This window comes from Pan paniscus, chromosome 6 (genome assembly GCF_029289425.2).
Source record: "Pan paniscus chromosome 6, NHGRI_mPanPan1-v2.0_pri, whole genome shotgun sequence".
Taxonomy (NCBI): Eukaryota; Metazoa; Chordata; class Mammalia; order Primates; family Hominidae; genus Pan; species Pan paniscus.
Window position 1 is genome coordinate 11061668 of NC_073255.2, and position 21334 is coordinate 11083001.

General features: G+C 53.1%; 1 protein-coding gene across 4 annotated transcripts; it reads right to left on the bottom strand.

Moving 5' to 3' along the window:
• Positions 1-2038: 2038 nt before the first annotated feature.
• Positions 2039-20762, bottom strand: INTS15 (integrator complex subunit 15). Of its 4 annotated transcripts, XM_063605625.1 has the most exons (8): positions 20239-20720; positions 18868-19089; positions 16132-16297; positions 10412-10939; positions 8633-8672; positions 4604-4676; positions 3169-3229; positions 2039-2806 (listed from the first exon to the last, which is right to left on the bottom strand). In XM_063605625.1, exons 1-8 carry the CDS (start codon positions 20428-20430, stop codon positions 2790-2792), a joined length of 1299 nt encoding a protein of 432 aa, XP_063461695.1. In that variant the 5' UTR covers positions 20431-20720; the 3' UTR covers positions 2039-2789. The 4 variants fall into 4 exon arrangements, with proteins under 4 accessions (XP_063461695.1, XP_034819536.1, XP_034819537.1 ...); XM_034963645.3 differs by lacking the exon at positions 4604-4676; XM_034963646.3 differs by lacking the exons at positions 3169-3229; positions 4604-4676 and having other exon boundaries at positions 20239-20762.
• Positions 20763-21334: the final 572 nt, after the last annotated feature.

Consider the following 21334-nt stretch of genomic DNA (forward strand, 5'->3'; position numbering starts at 1 on the left):
GTTCTCAAGAGTCCTTCCCTAGAAATGCTTGCGTTCTCTGAATAGAATAAAAAGGAAAATAAAAATAATACAATTTTAAAAAACGGAAAGCATGCATTGGCAGTGGTCTAGTGTGCAAATGTCGGTTGTCACTCTTCAGGTCAAACACCCAATAAATGCCATCAACCGTGCCAGGACACGGAAGTGTGTTGCATGAAAATAATCAGCCAGGAACGGTGGCTCACACCTGTAATCCCAGCACTTTGGGAGGCCGAGGCAGGTGGATCACAAGGTCAAGAGATCGAGACCATCCTGGCCAACATAGTGAAACCCTGTCTCTACTAAAAGTACAAAAATTAGCTGGACGTGGTGGCAGGTGCCTATAGTCCCAGCTACTTGGTAGGCTGAGGCAGGAGAATCACTTGAACCCAGCAGGTGGAGGTTGCAGTGAGCCAAGATGACACTACTGCACACCAGCCTGGTGACAGAGTGAGACTGTGTCAAAACAACAAGCAATTGGGGTTCAAGTGATTCTCCTGCCTCAGCCTCCTGAGTAGCTGGGACTACAGGTGCACATCATCCCACCTGGCTAATTTTTGTATTTTCAGTAGAGACGGGGTTTCACCATGTTGGCCAGGCTGGTCTTGAACTCCTGACCTCAGGTGATCTGCCCACTTCGGCCTTCCACTGTGCTGGGATTACAGGCATGAGCCACTGCGCCCAGCCAATTTTCTCTTTTTTGAAACAGAATTTCACTGTCACCCAGGCTGGCATGCAGTGGCACAACCTTGGCTCACTGCAGCCTCTGCCTCCTGGGTTCAAGTGATTCTCCTGCCCCAGCCTCCCAAGTACCTGCGATTTTACAGGCGCACACCACCACGTCCAGCTAATTTTTGTATTTTTAGTAGAGATGGAATTTCACCATGTTGCTAAGGCTGGTCTCGAACTCCCGGCCGCAAGTGATCCGCCCACCTTGGCCTCCCAAAGTGCTGGGATTACAAGCGTGAGCCACTGCACCCGGCCCCAGGAGGTTAAATTTCATCCCTGCAAGGTAAGCTCCATCTTTCAGTGCTCCACATTTGCTGTCTCTCACTTCAGGCTAGGAGAGCCAGTGACATGGTTCCTGATCTTTCCTTCCTCCTGAAGTCAGTTAAGGGAGGACTCCAAGCAGACACCTTCCCTTTTCAGTAGGAAAAAGATCCCCGACGGCTGTTTTGTACCTGAGGGAAGAAATGTGACCCAAAGCAAACAGACCTGAAGCAGGCTGGGCGCAGTGGCTCACGCCTGTAATCCCAGCACTTTGGGAAGTCGAGGCTGGTGGATCACCTGAGGTCAGGAGTTCGAGACCAGCCTGGCCAACATGGTGAAATCCTGTCTCTACTAAAAATACAAAAATTAGCCAGGCGCGGTGGTGGGCGCCTGTAATCCCAGCTACTTGGGAGTCTGAGGCAGGAGAATCGCTTGAACCTGGGAGGCGGAGGTTGCAGTGAGCTGAGATCACATCACTGCACTCCAGCCTGGGTGACAGAGTGAAATCCTGTCTTAAAAAAAAAAAAAAGACCTGGAGCACTCTATGCCTGCTGACCCCAGCTGCCTGGCTCAGCTGGGAACATAGGTGTCCAAGCTGTTTCCGTCAAAAGAAATGACTAAAAACTGCGACGATCATAAGAGATTGGGAAGGAGGCCAGGTGCAGTGGCTTACACCTGTAATCCCAGCACTTTGAGAGGCCGAGGTGGGCGGATCGCTTGAGCTCAAGTGTTCAAAACCAGCCTGGGCAACCTAGCAAGACCACATCTCTAAAAAATACAAAACATTAGCCGGGCGTTGTGGCGTGCACCTGTAGTTCCAGCTACTGGGGAGGCTGAGGTGCCACAATCAATTGAACCCGGAAGGCGGAGGTCGCAGTGAGCCGAGATCATGCCACTGCACTCCAGCCTGGGCAATAGAGTGAGACTCTGTCTAAATAAAAAAAAAAAAAAAGAGAGATTGGGAAGAAAATACCTGCAGTTGGAAGCAATATTTATGAAGCTGTTAAAAATACATTCCATAAAGTCTACATGACTGTTTAGAAAAATTTATTTGAACATATGAAAGGAAAATTTAGACACCCCCAATAAAACTGAGAAGTTCCTTTCCGAGGTGAGGGGAATTCCTGACAGCCTCCCTGAGCAGTGCTGCACATAAGCTTGTGGTCACTACGCTGCCTGGGCTCAGCTCACGGGGCTGCAGAAGGAGCCCACTTTTTCTGGCGGGGACACATCGTCTTCACGAGGAAAGAGGCCAGACACACGGGCTTGCACCTGTGGCTCCTGCCGTCACACTCCTCGCCACACAGGCTGTGTCTGAAATGCGCAGAGAACAGAGGCTCCCAGGATCGGCATCTTTTAAAAATGCACGCAGCAGGCTCTCGGCAGAGGCTGGACTCTTCCCTTCACCATCCAATCTGCATGTCAAAGAATGCGACCGGGTGGGAAGCACCTGGACTCCGTGACACCAAGACAGTTCTGCCGGCGGGGAGGGGCTGCCCGACCCCTTCCCCGAGGTTCTCTTCTGGGAGTCCGGCCACCCCTTCCATCTCGAAAGGCTTCGTCCAGCGAGAGCGCAGAAGGCACACGCGGGCCAGCCTAGCGGATGGGCCTGAAGGGAAAGCTCACGCCGGAGATGAAGGTGTGCCCGGGGTGCGTGGGCAGGGCGGGGTGGGCGGCGGGGTGGGCCGGGACAGCCCCGTAGCCCAGCGGGGGCGTGTGGATGTGGGGGTAGAACCCCGGGGGGAGCGCGGCGTGAGGCGACTGCTGCACGGGACCCGAGATCACCAGCTGGAGGAGGCTGCGAACACAAGGAGAAGCGTCAGCGCGGGCGGGCTCCGGGGACTCCGCAGGTGCGCACGGTAGGCTGACCCCGTCCCCCCGCACCCCGCCCGGGAGAGGCACCGACACAGGCACGGACCACCCGGGGGTCCAGGCGGTGGACACGGAGAAGCAGTGGCAGAGCCAGGACCCCACAGGCGAGGATGCGTGGGAGTGGGCTCTGCACGGGGCCTGTGGCCCACGGAGCTCTGGCCGTAGCACTCCCGGGCGCGCAGCCCACACAGGTGGCCTCCACGTCAGCCTCTGCGGCTCTCTGCTGCGCTGGGACACACAGAACAGCTGGCCACAGTCTCCTCAGAGCCGAGAATGACCGCGCCCTACCTGAATTCCAAGCAGAAGCCCCAGGAAGCTGGCCTTGCAAACGACCCCGAAATTCAGAGTCCTGAAATTCAGAATGAGTCCGGTGCGGCCCCCTCGGGGACGGCCCAGGCCTGGACCCAGCCCTTACAGACCTCCGGGACCCACCCACCTCCCACCCCGCCCCGCGCAGCCTCAGCTTCAGATGCCCCCACTCTTGGGCACCCACCCCGCCCAGCACCCAGCACCGGGGCTCCGAGAACAGCTGCAAGCACGGTCTCCCCATCCGCCACCGCGCTCCCACCAAGGCCTCCGGGCCCCAGAGGCCTGGACCTCCCGTCCTGGTGGTACAGCACAACCACGGCCCGCACTTCCTGGAATCCTCCTCCCAGCAAATTCAACGTGGCTTTCCAAAGCTGGGTCCCTTCCCAGACTCCTGAAAGAGTTTCTCACGGCCCTTGCCTTCTAACCACGCCCTCCCCAGGATGATCCCCCAACCCCCCAGAACTCCCTGGCTTGGCTCATCACCCCCAGCTCCCCCAGCCGAGGCGAGGGCTGCCCCGCTCTGTGTCAGCCGGAAACGACCAACTCCCCATGGGTTCTCCCCAGTCAGAATCTCTCTTAGCCGGGTCTGGTGGCTCACGCCTGTAATGCCAGCACTTTTGGAGGCCGACTGCTTGACGCCAGGAGTTCAAGACCAGACGGAGCAATACAGTGAGACCCTATCTCTACAGAAAATAAACTAAAAATTAGCTGGGCGTGGTGGTGCACACCTTTAGTCCCAGCTACTCAGGAGGCTGGGGCAGGAGGATTGCTTGAGATCAGAAGTTCAAGGCTGCAGTGAGCCATGAGCCATGATTGTGCCACTGCACTCCAGCCTGGGAGCCAGTGTGAGTCCCTGTCTCAAAGAAAAAAAAACAAAAAAGGCCCTCTGGGGCCCTTCCCAGCTTCAGGTCCCAGGCCTCCTCCCTACCCTGCCTTCCCCTTGCTTCCCCCGTCGGAAGCTTCTGCTGCAGACAGACGGGCTCTGCCCGCCCCTCTCCTGACCTGCCCCAGGATCTTGCTCCGGCTGGGTCCTGTGTCTGCAGCGCCTGCACTGGTCTCTCCTAACACCAAGGCCAGCCTGCCGGGTTCTACTCACACCCCGTCACTTAGCCAAGGCTCCGTCCCTGCATATTATCCTAACTGGGTCCCACAACAACCCGTTTTCCCAGCCACGGCCCTGCCTGCTGTCTACTCCCCCATGCTCCATCAAGGGGCTGGTCTGTCACAGACTGAACCCCCAAGCTCCCCAGTACAAAGGCTTGGGCCCAGGGCCCCCAGGAGGGGCTCAGGCAGTAAACAGAGGGTATGTGGAGGGCTGGTGCATTTGGTGCCCAAAGTTCTTCTGAGCCCCCTTTCTTTCTGTTACTACTATTAAATAACCCTGGGTAAGTAATTTAGCAAGAGATTAACGAACCCAAGGAGGAGGTACTGCAGAGTATTGAAGAGGCCAAATTTCGGTCATGTGATGATTTGAACCTGTACACACCCTGCCGGAGATAGAAAGCACTTCAAGAAGTTTCCGGTCTATTTGGAAACACAATGAACACAGAGACTGTCAGAAATCTAAGAGGTAGGCCAGGCGTGGTGGCTCACACCTGTAATCCCAGCACTTTTGGATGCCGAGGCAGGCAGATCACCTGAGGTCAGGAGTTCGAGGCCAGCCTGGCCAACATGGCGAAAACCCATCTCTATTAAAAATACAAAAATTAGCTGGGCATGGTGGCAGTTGTCTGTAATCCCAGCCATCCAGGAGGCTGAGGCAGGAGAATCGCTTGAACCCGGGAGGCAAAAGTTGCAGTGAGCCGAGATCACACCACTGCACTCCAGCCTGGGTGACAGAGCGAGACTCTGTCTCAAAAAAAAAAAAAGAAAAGAAAAGAAAAGAAATGTAGGAGGTATTCCAGGCGACCCCCAGTCCTTCCCCAACAGCAGTGCCAGGCCTGCCCCGGGAGGTCAGGGCTCCCCAAATCTGCATCAGGAGAGGCGGCCACCAGCTCCTTGGAAGGGATGGAGTCAAGACTCTCCAGGGCAGGACCAGCAGGGGACTGCTGATTAGTTTTGGGGGGCTCTAATGTGGACCCCTAGTTATAAGACTCGGATGATACACAGGATTTGTATCCTGCTGTCTTTTTAATTCCCTGAAGAAAACATTAAAATGTTAAATAAAAGCGGTGGACAAAGAAGGGAACTATCACAAAGGGATTCCTGCAGGAGGGGAAAGGTGCCAGCTGATACCAACAATGTTCTTTGATGCTGTGGAAACTTCTAGAACCCAGACCAAAAAAAGGAAAAAGAGGCCAGGTACAGTGGCTCATGCCTGTAATCCCAGCACTCTGGGAGGCCGAGACAGGCAGATCACTTGAGGTCAGGAGTTCGAGACCAGCCTGGCCAACATGGCGAAACCCTGTCTCTACTAAAAATACAAAAATTAGGCGTGGTGGCAGGCACCTGTAGTCCCAGCTACTCAGGAGGTTGAGGCAGGAGAATCGCTTGAATCCAGGACGCGGAGGTTGCAGTGAGCTGATATCAGACCACTGCACTCTAGCCTGGGTGACACAATGAGACTCTGTCTCAAAAAAACAAAACAAAAAAAACAGAGAAAAAGAAAAAGAGGAGAGGAAGAGTGTGGGCCCCTGGGAGAGGTGGCCCTCTGATCTGTCTGTGCTGCTGTTATGACACCTCAGGCAGGACAGTCTTATCCCAGAGACTGTTCCCTTCCGCCCCCTCAGGCTTTGTACCCATCCAGACATCTGCCCCGGCTCCTCCCTTGCAGAACCTGGCAGAGTAAGTGTGGCACGGATGGGAGTCCCCAACCCCCACACAAGGATGCGGTTCCTCTGCAGGCTGTGGACCAGCATCCGGCTGAACCCTGGACTCGAGTTATGCATGTTTCTGTCTCAGCCTGCGAGCGCTGCCCAGCGCTCTGCTGCTGGACCTGACACAGCCACTGGGCCAGGCTGAGGCTGTGTACACCCCCAGGGCTGCCGAGCCACTCACTGACCCTCTGTCCACACTGCTCACCAACACCTGCCCTGGAAGCCTGCTTCTCCTTGCTAAAGACCAGTGTGAGGGCTCTGAAGGAAGAACATTACTAACCCCACCAAGCTCACTTTGTCATTTCTATAAACCCTGTCCATGTGCACAGGGGTTCTGCTTTCCACTATCAACATTTCCTCCCCAGCAGTCAGTCACTATTTTTAGCAGATGCATAATGTTCCATCCTCCTGAGGTATCACAGCTCATTTACTAAGTATCACCCCGCTGTAGGACAGGTTGTTTCCAGTTCTTTGCTAGTTAGTAACTGCATCGGTATGAAACATTTTTTGTGCATACAAAAATCAGCCTGCTGTGGTGGCGCACACCTGTAGTCCCAGCTACTTGGGAGGTGAGGTGGGAGGATGGCTTGAGCCCAGGACGCAGAGGCTTGCAGTGAGCCGAGATCGTGCCACTGCACTCCAGCCTCTGCAACAAAGCAAGACTGTCTCAAAAAGAAAAAAAGCAGCTGACACTTATTAGATATTCACTACAGGCCAAGTACTAGTTTAAGTGCATTCTGTGTTTTCACTTTTTCTTTTTTTTTTTTTAAGAGACAGGGTCTTGCTCTGTTGCCCAGGTAGTACAGTTGCGATCACAACTCAGTGCAGCCTCAAACTCCTGGGCTCAAACAATCCTTGTGTCAGCCGCCCGAATGAATAGCTGGGATTACAGATGCATGCCACCATATTTGGCCAATTTTTTTTTTTTTGAAACGGAGTTTTGCTCTTATTGCCCAGGCTGGAACGCAATGGTACGGTCTTGGCTCACTGCAACTTCTGCTTCCTGGGTTCAAGCAATTGTCCTGCCTCAGTCTCCCAAGTAGCTGGGATTACAGGCACCCGCCACCATGCCTGGCTAACTTTTGTATTTTTAGTAGAGATGGGGTTTCACCATGTTGGCCAAGTTGGACTCAAACTCCTGACCTCAGGTGATCCACCCACCTTGGCCTCCCGAAGTGCTGGGATTACAGTTGTGAGCCGTGCCCAGCCTTTTTGTTTTTGTGAGACAGAGTCTGGCTCTGTCACCCAGGATGGAGTGCAGTGGCACGACCTCAGCTCACTGCAAACTCCGCCTCCTAGGTTCAAGTGGTTCTCCAGCCTCAGCCTCCCAAGTAGCTGTGATTACAGGTGCATGCCACCACACCTGGCTAATTTTGTATTTTTAGTAGAGATGGAGTTTCACCATGTTGGCCAGGCTGGTCTCAAACTCCTGACCACAAGTGATCCACCTGCCTCGTTCTCCCAAAGTGCTGGGATTACAGGTATGAGCCACCACATCTGGCCTTTTTATTTTTATTTTTTTGACAGAGTTTCACTCTGTTGCCCAAGCTGGAGTGCAGTGCCATGCTCTTAGCTCACTGAAACCTCCACCTTCCGGGTTCAAGTGATTCTCCTGCCTCAGCCTCCCGAGTAGCCGGGATTACAGGTGCGCACCACCACGCCCGGCTAATTTTTGTATTTTAAGTAGAGACGGGGTTTCACCATGTTGATCAGGCTGGTCTCGAACTCCTGACTTCAGGTGATCCACCTGCCTCAGCTTCCCAAAGTGCTGGGATTACAGGCGTGAGCCACCACACCCCAGCCCTGGCCTGTTTTCACTCATTTAATCCTCACAAAAATCTTACGGTGAGAAGCTGGGGTAGGCAAGAGGGACATGAGGCAGATCCCATGGTTTTCTTGATTTTACACGAGGACTTCAGGCAGAAGGCAGGGAAGCTGCCCAAGGACATATGGACTTTTGGAAGTGGCAAGGCCCGGATTCTCTCCAGAATCTGACCACAGTTCCCACTTTTCACCTGATGACTGCGTTTCTGGAGGTCTCCACATGGCAAGGAGTAGGATGAGAAATTCACAAACACCACTGGGTCTCATCCTCACTACTGTCCTGTGAGTTAGGGAACAGTATCACCCCCATTTTACAACGGGGTAAGCTGAGGCATAGAGACAGGTCAAGAGACTTCCCAAGTGTCACAGCCAATCCCAGACAGGGCCGCGCCCAGAACCCAGGTCCGTGCCGCCTGATGGCCAAGCGCTGGCAGCTAGCCTAACAAACGTACAGTGCTATAGGGCTGTGGCTCTGCAAGACTTCCCAAAGGGCTGTGCAGTTCACAGTGCCACCAACAGAGGGCCCCCTGCGCCACACCCACCACTCAACAGGTGCAGCTTCACTAGGGAGCTTTCGGTGATACAGGGACTGGCCTCTCTCACAGACTACCAGCAAGACGACCATTTTTCAGGTTTACTTTCTACTTGAGTTCTGTTCACGTGCGTTATCTGATGCTCCACTTATCATCAGGTCCTTACCGGGCTCTCCCCAAAGAACCCAGGACAAAGGGGTTCGCCCTGTCTTGCCTCCCTCCACCCTGCTCCAGCAAGCTGGCCCAGCTAGGAGTCCTGAGGATACTTACTTATTATGGGGCAGCCTGGAGCACAAGGTTCTCAGGTCATCTGCAATTAAGGAGATACAAGATTAATGAACATACTGGAGATAACACGGTGAAATACACACTGACGTTCTTTGCAAGGATGCTAGCAAGACAGCAAGAGCGCCTCATACTACATTTCCCTAGTGTCATTTAGAAACTGAGTTCTAGCCGGGCGCAGTGGCTCACGCCTGTATTCCCAGCACTTTGGGAGGCTGAGGCGGGTGGATCACCCGAGGTCAGGAGTTTGAGACCAGCCTGACCAACATGGTGAAACCTCATCTCTACTAAAAATACAAAAATCAGTCAGGAGTGGTGGTGGGCACCTGTAATCCCAGCTACTCAGGCGGCTGAGGCAGGAGAACTGCTTGAACCTGGGAGAGGGAGGTTGCAGTAAGCCGAGATCACACCACTGCACTCCAGACTGGGCAACAGAGTGAGACCCTGTCTTAAAAAAAAAAAAAAAGAAAGAAAAAAGAAGAATCTGAGTTCTCCTTGTCTTCAATTTTGCTTTAAAAAACCCGTCCCCTGGCCGGTTGCAGTGGCTCACGCCTGTAATCCCAGCATTTTGGGAGGCTGAGGCGGGCGGATCACTTGAGGTCAGGAGTTTGAAACCATCCTGGCCAACATGGTGAAACCCCGTCTCTACCAAAAATACAAAAATTAGCCAGACATGCTGACACATACCTGTAATCCCAGCTACTTGGGAGGCTGAGGCGGTAGAATCACTAGAACCCGGGAGGCAGAGGTTGCAATGAGCCGAGATCGCACCACTGCACTCCAGCCTGGGCAAAGAAGTGAGACTCCACCTCAAAAAAAAATAAATGAATAAAAATAAATTATGCCTCAATAAAAAAGGACAAGGACAGGCACAGCGGTAATCCTAGCACTTTTGGGAGGCTGAGGCAGGAAGATCACTTGAGCCCAAGAGTTTGAAACCAGCCTGGACAAGATGGTGAGACCCTGGCTCTACAAAAATCTTTTTAAAAAATTAGCTGGGTGTGGTGGTACACACTTGTAGTCCCAGCTACTCTGTGGCTGAGGGAGGAGGATTGCCTGAGCTCAGGAGCTGGAGACTGTGGCGAGCTACGATCGTGCCACTGCACTCCAGCTTGGGCAACAGAGCGAGAAACCCTGTCTCATAAAAATAAAGAGAAATAAAAATAAAAAAGGACACAGAAAAAGAAACGGCACGGTGGCTCATGCCTGTAATCCCAGCACTTTGGATGGTAGAGGTGGCCACCAGGTGACCATCCTGGCCAACATAGTGCAACTGTCTCTACTAAAAATACAAAAATTAGCCAGGCGTGGTGGCGCATGCCTGTAGTCCCAGCTTTCGGGAGGCTGATGCAGGATGATTGCTTAAACCCAGGAGATGGAGGTTGTACTGAGTTGAGATCGTGCCACTGCACTACAGTCTGGACAACAGCGTGAGACTCCGTCGCAATAAATAAATAAATAAAAATAAGATAAAATAAAAAAGAAAAAGGGTTCCTTGGAAGGAAAGCTATCTAGGCTCTCAAGGAGTCCCCAGTCCTGGGCGACACTGAGACCTCCCATCTGTGGGATGTTAGGACCCTGACGGGGTGAGCAGGGAGGGTGGAATGCAGGGGGCACGGCTGGGGCGCCTTCCTCCCCTGTGTTCACTAGGAGGAAAAGAAGTCCTAAATGAAGCAAAAACAGTGTCTGTCCAGCAGCCCCTCCTTCCTTCTGCAGGGCGGCGGTGTCCCCGCACCAGGAGACCTGGGCCAGGGAGGCACCCACCTCTCGTGCACAGCAGAGCTCCTGAGGCCATGGCCACCTGCAGAGCCTGCGCCAGCCGGTCCAGCGAGAGCTCAATCTCCTGGGAGGCGTTGAGGGGGTTCAGTTCATCCGCCAACCTGTTGATCTCCTCTACCAGCGGGACCATGTGGTCGAAGAGGATCAGCCCCAGGCGCCCATACAGATTCTTCTCGGTCAGGTGCAGCTGCAGTGTCATGAGCACCTGCAGGACGCTGAGGTGGAGTTTTGAGTACAAGAGGTGGGAGTCTCTGTCCATCCCCACGCCCGGGTCCTTTGTGACCTTGTTGCTGACATGGCCATTGGATAAGGGGGGCTTCTTTTTCCTTTTATAAGCCAGGGGTGCCTTCACGCACCAGCGGATCAATCCAACGAGCGGGGTGAGCTCTAAGAATCCTATTGGCAGATTGGCCGCAATCGGAGTATTTAAAAAAGTGATGAGAATCAACCTTGGGTCCTCAAAAATCCAGGTGACAATCATTTCAAGCAAGTCCATAGGTGGAATGAGGTCATCTGCAAACAAAGACCATTAGGTCAGGAGCGCTCTTGGCCTCGAGGACAGGGGTGGGAAGTGGAGAGAGGGAAGCCTGACCCCAGGGCCCATGGCACTGCCCACCTGATGGTCTGGATCACGCCTCCTGGCTTAGCTATTTTCTGTCCCCTTTCCTAGAACATCCACTCCAGGGGGACTGGGAGTCTCATCTCAGTCACTGTCACATCCCAGTGCCCAGGACCCTGGAGCAAGGGAGAGGCTGCAGAAATACTTAAGTCTACAATTCCCTGGAACTCCAACATGCTTTGGAGAAATTGCCTGCTGCATGTTAATTTAGATAAAATTCCACGGTTTTTCTATCCCACACTGCCACACGTCACCCCTTCCCTGAGTACGTGTCCTCCCGGTGCTCAGTGTCTCCTGTATGGGGCAGTGACAGCAATGGTGGCCTTCAGGGAGCAGCTCAGAGTCCTGTCAGTGATCTGGCTGCTGCCAAGGGCCGTCCCAACCCCAAACCTGGAACCCTCATCTAAGCAACCCTCAGAGATGTGATCCCTGAGACCTGGCAGGCTCTGTGGCCCAGACAGAGAAGAACAGATGGTGACACTTAGTCTGGGCTTCCTATGAGCCCAGCACAGGTCTCAACGCTTTACATAGACGAACTCATTTAATCCTCCCTCCACCCCAGCAATTAGTCTCATACAAAGGACAAGGTAACTGAGGGACAGTCATGTCAAGTGATTTCCCCAGGACTCGTCGAAAGTATATGGCCCAGGCTCACACCTGCAATCCCAGCACTTTGGGAGGCCAAGGTGGGAGGATCACTTGAGTTCAGGAGTTCGAAACCAGCCCTGGAAACATAGTGAGACCCAGTCTCTACAAAAATTCTTAAAAGTTAGCCGGGAGTGGTGGTGCACACCTATATTCCCAGCTATTCAGGAGGCTGAGGTAGGAGGATCACTTGATACTGGGAGGTGAAGGTTGCAGTCAGCTGTGGTTGTCCCACTGTACAACAGCCTGAGCAACAGAGTGAGATCCTGCCTCAGGAAAAAAAAAAAAAAAATACACACACACACACACACACAAAGCATACAGCCCAGATCTGACCTCAGCAGCCTGGCTTTTAATCAGGAGGCTATACTGTGCATGTGGGGCTTGGTGTGCAATGCCCTTAGGCTGGCTGTGTGCACAGGAGTGCGTCCTCAGCCCCCTCTCTGGGGCTGTGCCCACCATCTGAGATGATTCCTGCCAACTGTTGGAGTATGAACCGCCCTGCCCACCTACTGCAGTGAGACGATGGCTACAGCGGGGAGCAGCTGCTGTCCTGTGTGCCTTTTTTTTTTTTTTTTGAGACGGAGTCCCACTCTGTTGTCCAGGCTGGAGTGCAGTGGCGTGATCTCAGCTCACTGCAAACTCTGCATCCCGGGTTCAAGCGATTCTCCTGTCTCAGCATCCCGAGTAGCTGGGACTATAGGCACCTGCCACCACACTGGCTAAGTTTTGTATTTTTAGTAGAGACGGGGTTTCGCCATGTTGGCCAGGCTGGTCTCCAACTCCTGACTGCAGGTGATCCGCCCACCTCGGCCTCCCAAAGTGCTGGTATTACAGGAGTGAGCCACCCCGCCCGGCCACGTGTGCAGCCTCGATTCCACAGAGATGTTTCTGTTTGGGCAACACCAGGTCATACCCACCTCTCCAGTGTATCCCCGCCCCCTCAGATCTGAGCTGATGCATCTCTACCAGCCTGTAGAAAATGTGTGCGTGTGCACACTTGAGCAGGTGTGCCCTCATCATACATGTCGGCATGTGCGCTTCATGAGTCCTCAGTCTCTAGGATCCCAGTTAGGGTCTCTAGAGTCCCACGTTCTCAGCGCCATCCAGGAAAGGGGGGATATAATTATGTGGGTATCTTCCTTTTTGTGCTTTGAAGACACGGGCTCCCCAAGAATGCTCTCCTGTTACCAGAAGTGCCCAAGAGCTGTTTCAGTCACCATTCGGATGGTGACTTCCAGGGCCACTGCTGTGTGGCAGTGACTTGAGAAATCACCAACATCTCAACGGACATACTGGCTTAAGAGAAAAACACTGTTTCAGATCTGCTGTGCTGTGTCAGTGGCATTCCCTGAATATTCTTTCCTGTTCCATATGCTAACTCATCCCTTCCCCATGGTAAGGCCAGTTTCTGTTTTTGTTGGCCTGGAATAACCAATGACTTAAAAGGTAGGTCAGGTGTGGTGGCTCATGCCTGTAATCCCAGCACTCTGGGAGGCTGAGGCAGGGAGATCACTTAAAGTCAGGAGTTTGAGACCAGCCTGGCCAAGAGGGTGAAACCCTGACTCCACGAAAAATACAAAAATTAGCCAGGCGTGGTGGCGCATGCCTATAGCCCCAGCTACTCAGGAGGCTGAAGCAGGAGACTCGCTTAAACCTGGGACGTGGAGGTTGCAATGAACCGAGATCACACCACTGCACTCCAGCCTAGGTGACAGAGTGAGACTCCATCTCAAAAAAAAAAAAAACCAAAAAGCCAACTATGATACCATAGCTGGGTTCAGTGAAATCTTTCCTATTGGAAGATGAAAGACCTGAATACCACTCCCACCTGTTAACAGCTCTTAGGAAGCCTTTGGAGGAGAGAGAAGGGAAATCCCACTGCAGCAGCGTGGCCCTGCCCCTCAACACCTGCCTCCCATGCCACAAGGAAACTGCTAGCAAAAGAAGAGTATGAAATTAGCATATGCGGCTGGCACAGTGGCTCACGCCTGTAATGCCAGCACTTTTGGGAGGCCGAGGAGGGTGGATCATGAAGTCAGGTGATCGAGACCATCCTGGCTACCACGGTGAAACCCCATCTCTACTAAAAATACAAAAAATTAGCCGGGTGTGGTGGCAGGCGCCTGTAGTCCCAGCTACAGGCTGAGGCAGGAGAATCGCTTGAATCTGGGAGGCAGAGCTTGCAGTGAGTCGAGATCGCGCCACTGCACTCCAGCCTGGGCGACAGAGCGAGTCTCTGTCTCCAAAAACAAACAACAAGAAAGAAAGAAATTAGCGTACGAATATGGCATGCGCTTGCATGTTCACAACATTTCCACACAAACTTTCTCAAGAGAGCTACAAAACCTAACAACAAGAAAAAAGGTGGCCGGGCACAGTGGCTCACACCTGTAATCTCAGCACTCTGGGAGACTGAGCCGGGTGGATCATCTGAGGTCAGGAGTTCAAGACCAACCTGGCCAACATGGTGAAACCCCATCTCTACTAAAAATACAAAAAGTAGCCAGGTGTGGTGGCACACACCTACAATCCCAGCTACTCGGGAGGCTGAGGAAAGAGAATCTCTTGAACCCAGGAGGCAGAGGTTGTGGTGAGCCAAGATCATGCCACTGCACTCCAGCCTGGACAGCAGAGTGAGATTCCGTCTCAAAAAAAAAAAGGGTGACAGATAAAAGAAGGCTCGGCTGGGCGCAGTGGCTCACGCCTGTAATCCCAGCACTTCGGGAGGCCGAGATGGGTGGATCAGGAGGTCAGGAGTTCGAGACCAGCCTGGCCAATATGGTGAAACCCCATCTCTACTAAAAATACAAAAATTAGTCAGACATGGTGGTGCGCGCCTGTAGTCCCAGCTAGCTACTCAGGAGGCTGAGGCACGAGAATTGTTTAAACCCAGGTGGCGGAGGTTGCAGTGAGCCGAGATCATGCCACTGCACTCTAGCCTGGGCGACAGAGGGAGACACTGTCTCAAAAAAAGAAAAAAAAAAAAAAGAAGGCTCAAAAATAGTCAGGAGGCTGGTGGGAGACCAATACTGGACTGAATAAAAATGACAGATGCTGTTGAAGGCTTTCAAAGTGCTGGTTTGGCTATCAGACCAGGAAGAGAAAGAGACTATTTGTCAGCCCTGTGAGCAGCAACAGCCAAGGGCAGAGGAGGAGGAATCGGAAACAGCAGCAGAAAAGCAGGTTTTGTCAGCCAGGCCTGGTAGTGTGTGCCTACAGTCCCAGCGACCTGGAAGGCTGGGGTGGGAGGATCACTTGAGCCTAAGAGTTTTGAGGGTACAGTGACCTATGAGTGCACCACCGTATTCCAGCAGCCTGCGCAACAGAGCAAGATTCTATATCCAAAAAAGTAAAAAAAATTAAAGAAAGTATGGGGATGATAAAAAATCAAGTCATATGTCCAGGGAGCGGGTCACATCTCACAGACACCAGAGCTTGCTTTCTGGGCTGCCTGCCACTTGGACCATTGCACCTCAGGCAAATGGGTATCACTAATAGTTCCCTCTTAGCAAACTGCACACGTCCAGGTGGTCCACACCTTTAGCTTTTAGCCTAAACTAAAAACACACATTTCAGGCTGGGTGCAATGGCTCACACCTGTAATGCCGACACTTTAGGAGGCCGAGGTGGGAGGACTGCTTGAGTCCAGGGGTTCAAAACCACACTGGGCAACAAGGTGAAACTCCATCTCTACAAAAAATATAAAAAATTAGCCAGGCATGGTGTTGCAAACCTGTGGTCCCGACTACTCAGGAGGCTGAGGGAGAATTGCTTGAGCTCAGGGTTCAAGACCAACCTGGACAATATGGAGAAACCCCGTCTCTATAAAAAATACAAAAATTAGCCAGGCGTGGTGGCATGCACCTGTAGTCCCAACTACTCGAGAGGCTGAGGCAGGAGAAACACTTGAGCCTTGGGGGCAGAGACTGCAGTGAGCTGGGATCACGCCTCTGCACTCTAGCCAGGGTGACAGAGTGAAACCCTGTCTCAAAAAATAAAAAATAAAAACTCAGCTGGGCACGGTGGCGCACGCCTATAATCCTAGCAGTTTGGGAGGCCGAGGCGGGTGGATCACTTGAGATCAGGGGTTTGAGATCAGCCTGGCCAATACATTAAAACCCCATCTCTACTAAAAACGCACAAAAAAATTAGCTGGGAGTAGTGGCGCATGCCTGCTATAGTCCTAGCTACTCAGGAGGTTGAGGCAGGAGAACTGCTTGAACCTGGGAGGGGGAGGTTACAGTGAGCTGAGATCACACCACTGCACTCCAGCCTGGGCAACAGACTCCATCTCAAAAAATAATAAAAATAAAAATATACATTTCAGAGACAAAACGGCCAAAGCATTTACTGGACACTTCACCTGGGTATTCAGTGGAAAATAAAACTAGCCATTGACTGAAGCTTCTTCCATAGAAATAACCTGTTTAAAGTTTACCTGAGGACAGGTCATAGAGCGCGGTAACGGAGGTGATGAACTGGCAGCAGAATCTCGGGCTGGCACTGAATATCTGCTTCAGCGTCTGAATGGATCCCGGCACCAAACAGCAGTAGTCATCTACAAGGGCCTTGGCTAACCTCACACAGTAAACCACGGGCGTCCGCTGGAAAGAAGCCACACAGTCCACTTAACTACAGACGTCGTGAGTGAGTTGACCAGCAACTATGCACACACAGTGACCACCTCCAGAAATGGCAGAACCACTTCCAAGACAAAAAAAAGATGTTAATGGGGCCGAGTGTGGTGGCTCACATCTGTAATCCCAACACTTTGAGAGGCCGAGGCGGGTGATCACCTGAGGTCAGGAGTTCGAGACCAGCCTGGCCAGCATGGTGAAACCCGTCTCTACTAAAAATACAAAATTAACTAGGAATGGTGGGGCATGCCTGTAATCCCAGCTACTTGGAAGGCTGAGGCAGGAGAATCGCTTACACCTGGGAAGCAGAGGTTGCAGTAAGCCAAGATCACACCACTGCACTCCAGCCTGGGCAACAAAAGCAAAACTTCATCTCAAAAAAAAAAAAAAAAAAAAAAGTTAAAGGCTTACACTAAAGCAGGGGTGGGCAATCTGAAGCCCACTGACCAGGCTGGGCACGGCGGCTCATGCCTGTCATCCCAACACTTTGGGAGGCCGAGGCGGGAGGATCACTTGAGCCCAGCAGTTCCAGATGAGCCTGGGCAACACAGCAAGAACCCATCTCTATAAAAAATAGAAAAAATTAGCCAGATATGGTGGCACATACCTGTAGTTCCAGCTACTCAGGAGGCCGAGGTGGAAGGATGGCTTGGGCCTAGGAAGGTTGAGTCTGCAGTGAGCCCCGTGGTCACACCACTGCACTCCAGCATGAGCAACAGAGCAAGACCGTCTCAAAAAAAAAAAAACAGAAAAACACCACCTGACTGGGTGTGGTGGCTCATCCCTGTAATCCCAGCATTTTGGGAGGCCGAGGCAGGCGGATCACAAGGTCAGGAGATCGAGACCATCCTGGCTAACACGGTGAAACCCCGTCTCTACTAAAAATACAAAAAAATTGGCCGGCACCACTGATGGTGGGCGCCTGTAGTCCCAGCTACTCGAGAGGCTGAGGCAGGAGACTAGGATGAACCTGGGAGGCGGAGCTTGCAGTGAGCCGAGATTGCGCCACTGCACTCCAGCTTGGGTGACAGAGCAAGACTCTGCCTCAAAAAAAAAAAAAAAAAAACCACTGCACAGACCAAATTTGTCCCACCACCCGTTTTTGTTAATAAAATTTCACTGAGACGTGATCGCGCTTATTCGTTTGCCTACTGCCTAAAGCTTTTCTTGCACTAGAAGGAAAGAGGTGAGTAGCTGTGAAAGAGACTACAGGACCCACAAAGCTGAAGACAGTTCACTATGTCGCCCTCTACATAAAACATCTGCCAGCTCTTGCTTTACAGTTTACTTAGGAAACATCATTTCTGCCTTCAGGTGAGGAAATGACAACTTCTGTACTCTACAGGATCCCAGGTGAGATGCCACAAGTAAAAATTAACAGCTGCTATCACATTGAAGAGATTCAGGAGAGTCAGTGAACTGCCACATGATGAAAATGTGTGTTTACAGCAGTACTTGCTAAATTTCTCTTAAAATCTTATTCTTAAGCTGGGCGCAGTGGCTCATGCTTATAATCCCGGCACTTTGGGAGGCTGAGGCAGGAGGATCGCTTGACCTCAGGAGTTCGTGACCAGTCTGGGCAACATGGTGAAACCCTGTCTCTACAAAAAAATACAAAAACTAACCAGGCATGGTGGTGTGCGCCTGTGGTCCCAGCTACTTGGAGGGCTGAGGTAGGAGGATCACTTGAGCCCAGGAGGCAAAGGTTGTAGTGAGCTAAGATTGCACCACTGCACTCCACCCTGGTTGACAGACTGAAACCCTGTCAGAACAAAAAAAAAGTAAAAGAAAAAGAAAAAAAAACACACCCTAATTTTTAAAAAAAAGTTTTTTTTTTGAGACTGAGTCTCACTCTGTAACCCAGGCTGGAGTGCAGTGACACAATCTCGGCTCACGGCAACCTCCGCCTCCCATATTCACACGATTCTCCTGCCTCAGCCTCCCAAGTAGCTGGGACCACAGGCGCGTGCTACCACGCCTGGCTAATTTCTGTATTTTCAGTAGAGACAGGGTTTCACCATGTTGGCCAGGCTGGTCTCAAACTCCTGACCTCAACTGATCTGCCCCCCTTCGGCCTCCCAAAGTGCTGGGATTACAGGAGTGAACCACTAAGCATGGCCAAAAAATATAATTTAAACAAACAAACAAAAAACACTACAGAAATCTAATTAAATGAGAATTCCGAACAGCAAAATCCTCTTCAGAGACTCTCAGGGGAGACTCTTTTTTTTTTTGAGACGGAGTCTTGCTCTGTCACCCAGGCTGGAGTGCAATGGCACCATCTCAGCTCACTGCAACCTCTGCCTCCCGGGTTCATGTGATTCTCCTGCCTCAGCCTCCTGAGTAGCTGGGGTTACAGGTATGCAACACCATGCCCGGCTAATTTTGTATTTTTAGTAGAGACATGATTTCGCCATGTTGGTCAGGCTGGTCTTGAACCCCTGACCTCAAGTGATCCGCCCACCTCAGCTTCCCAAAGTGCTGGGATTACAGGCATGAGCCACCGCACCCGGGCGAGGGTCTCTCTTGAGCAGTACCTGAAGCCAGGAGGCAGCACACTCCAACACCGGGATTCGACACACAGCCACCGCCATGGAGACCAGTTTTCCCAACAAGCTCATCCGGCTGTCATCGGCTTTGTTCCCTTGAGGGCTGAAAAGGGATGAAAAAATAATCTGCCGAACAGAGTCCTTGGTTTGCTCCTGGAAATAATTGCACATGATTTCAAGAAGTTGAAGCTCCTGAAGGGAATTCAGTCTCTGCAAAAGAAATCCCGGAAAAGCGTTAAGAAATGTGGCTGTAACGTACTTATTAACTCATACATTAAGAAAACAGGAAATAGACTGGGCGCGGTGGCTCATGCCTGTAATCCCAGCACTTTGGGAGGCCAAGGCGGGCGAATCACGAGGTCAAGAGTTCGAGACCAGCCTGGCCAACATGGTGAAACCCCATCTCTACTAAAAATACAACAATTGGCCAGGCATGGTGGCGCGCACCTGTAATCCCAGCTACTCGGGAGGCTTAGGCAGGAATCTCGCTTGAACCTGGGAGACGGAGGTTGCAGTGAGCCGAGATCGCACCACTGCACTCCAGCCTCGTGACAGAGTGAGACTCCGTCTCAAAAAAAAAAAAAAAAAAGAAAAACAGGAAATAACAGTATTTTCCCGTAGAACTTTTCGCCCTTCGTAAAGCTCCCGTAGAACTTTTCGCCCTTCGTAAAGCTCAGGTCTCAGGGAGATCTTTGCTGTTAACCTTAGAAAAAAGTCATATAGGCCAGGCGTTGTGGCTCACGCCTGTAATTCCAACACTTTGGAGGCCAAGGAGAGAGAATCTTGAGCCCAGGAGTTTGAGACCAGCCTGGGTAACACAGGGAGGCCCCATCTCTACAAAACATTAAAAAATTAGCTGGGCATGGTGGTGCATGCCTGGAGTCCCAGCTACTCAGAAGGATGAGGCGGGACGATTACTTGAGCCCAGGAGTTCAAGGCTGTAGTGAGCTGTGATTGCACCACTGCACTCCAGCCTGGGCAACGTAGTGAAACCTTGTCTCGAAAAAAAAAGAAAAAGATGTAAAAAGAAAGCCATACAGATCATTATACATCCTCCTGGAGGGTTCAGGATGAGCCTTTCGGTAACAGCCCAACAGACCTCTAGGGAGCGGGCAGTCGCCAGTTTGTCCCTTTAACACCAAGACTCGGCTGTCACAAGCCCCGCAGACTGGACAGGCAGCTGAGCAACACTGCAGGACCCGGAGAAGGGTTTGGGGGTTGCTGCAGGAGCGAGGCCGAGCGCGAGCGCGGGGCTCCTGGACATGGGGCGCCCGCGGCTTGACACAGCCCTGCATCGCTGGGGAAAAGGCCCGCCCGCCTGCCTGCGGGGCCCGGGAACCCGACCGTCTCAGGCCGCACCTTGGGCTGCGCGCTGCGCTCCTTGGGCACCTGGAACACGAACTCCTCCAGCAGCTCCACGGGGCCCTTGTCCACGATGGGCAGCGGCGCGCTCTGCAGCTGGCTGCTGAAGTAGATGTCCAGGTGGTACAACACCTCCTTGGCGGCGCTCAGCGCATCGCGGCGCAGCAGCGAGTGGCGGATGTCGCTCATGGTGCGGCCGCCGCGGCCCCCGCGCCGAGCGCGTCTCACTTCCGCCCGGGGCCCGGGACTGCGCCGCTACCCGTGGAAACAAAGAGGCGCGACCCGGGCCTGGGCTGCGGCACCCGCCCGCTTGCCCGCCTGCCGCCACCTGCTCCCTGCCTGCTCAGGGGGCCATCGCCGCTGCCGCCGGCCAGCAGGCGCCCGAAGGTCCGACTGCGGCGCCGCCAGGAGCCGCCGGGAGCTGCCGCCGCGCAGCCAAACAGCGGCCGAATGCCGGGCACGGAGACGGCGGCCCGCAGGGGCCAAGCGCAGGCCGCGGCCTAGGCGCGCTCTCCAGAGGGCGCCCCCTGGCGGCGCGAGCGGTGAGGGGCGCGCCGCGGTCCCAGGTGGACCCCGCCCCAGGAGCCCGCCCAACCGCCGGTGCAGGCCCGCTCCGTCCTTGCCCAGGCTCCCTCGCGGGCTCTGCGTCGCGTTCAGAGCTGCCGCTGGTTGATTTCACGGTGCTTTCCACCAGCAAGAATGGGGGGTGGTGCCGGGCTTTGGCTTCGGCCAGCGGACTTGGGTTCCCTGGCCGCCCCAGCTACCCGTCTTCACGTTTCCATCTGTTCTCAGCTGGGGGGTACGGGGGAAGATGGCTGGAAGGCCCCCTGCCCCTGACTCCCACTTCCCAGCCTCTCTGACTGCGGGTTCCTTGGCCTAGCAAGGTGCAGAACACCTGCCACCTGCACCTGAGAGCCCTCCCACTCCAAAGACCTTCCGCACCAAGACCTCGTTTCTGGCAGTCATCTCTCCTCTGAAATAGGTGGCAGTTCACTTTCACAATTTTTAAACTGGTGAGAAAGGACTTGAATGTGGCTAGAGGAGGGCAGGCCGGAGGCCACACATGCAGGAAGGTGCCTGATGTACAACCCAT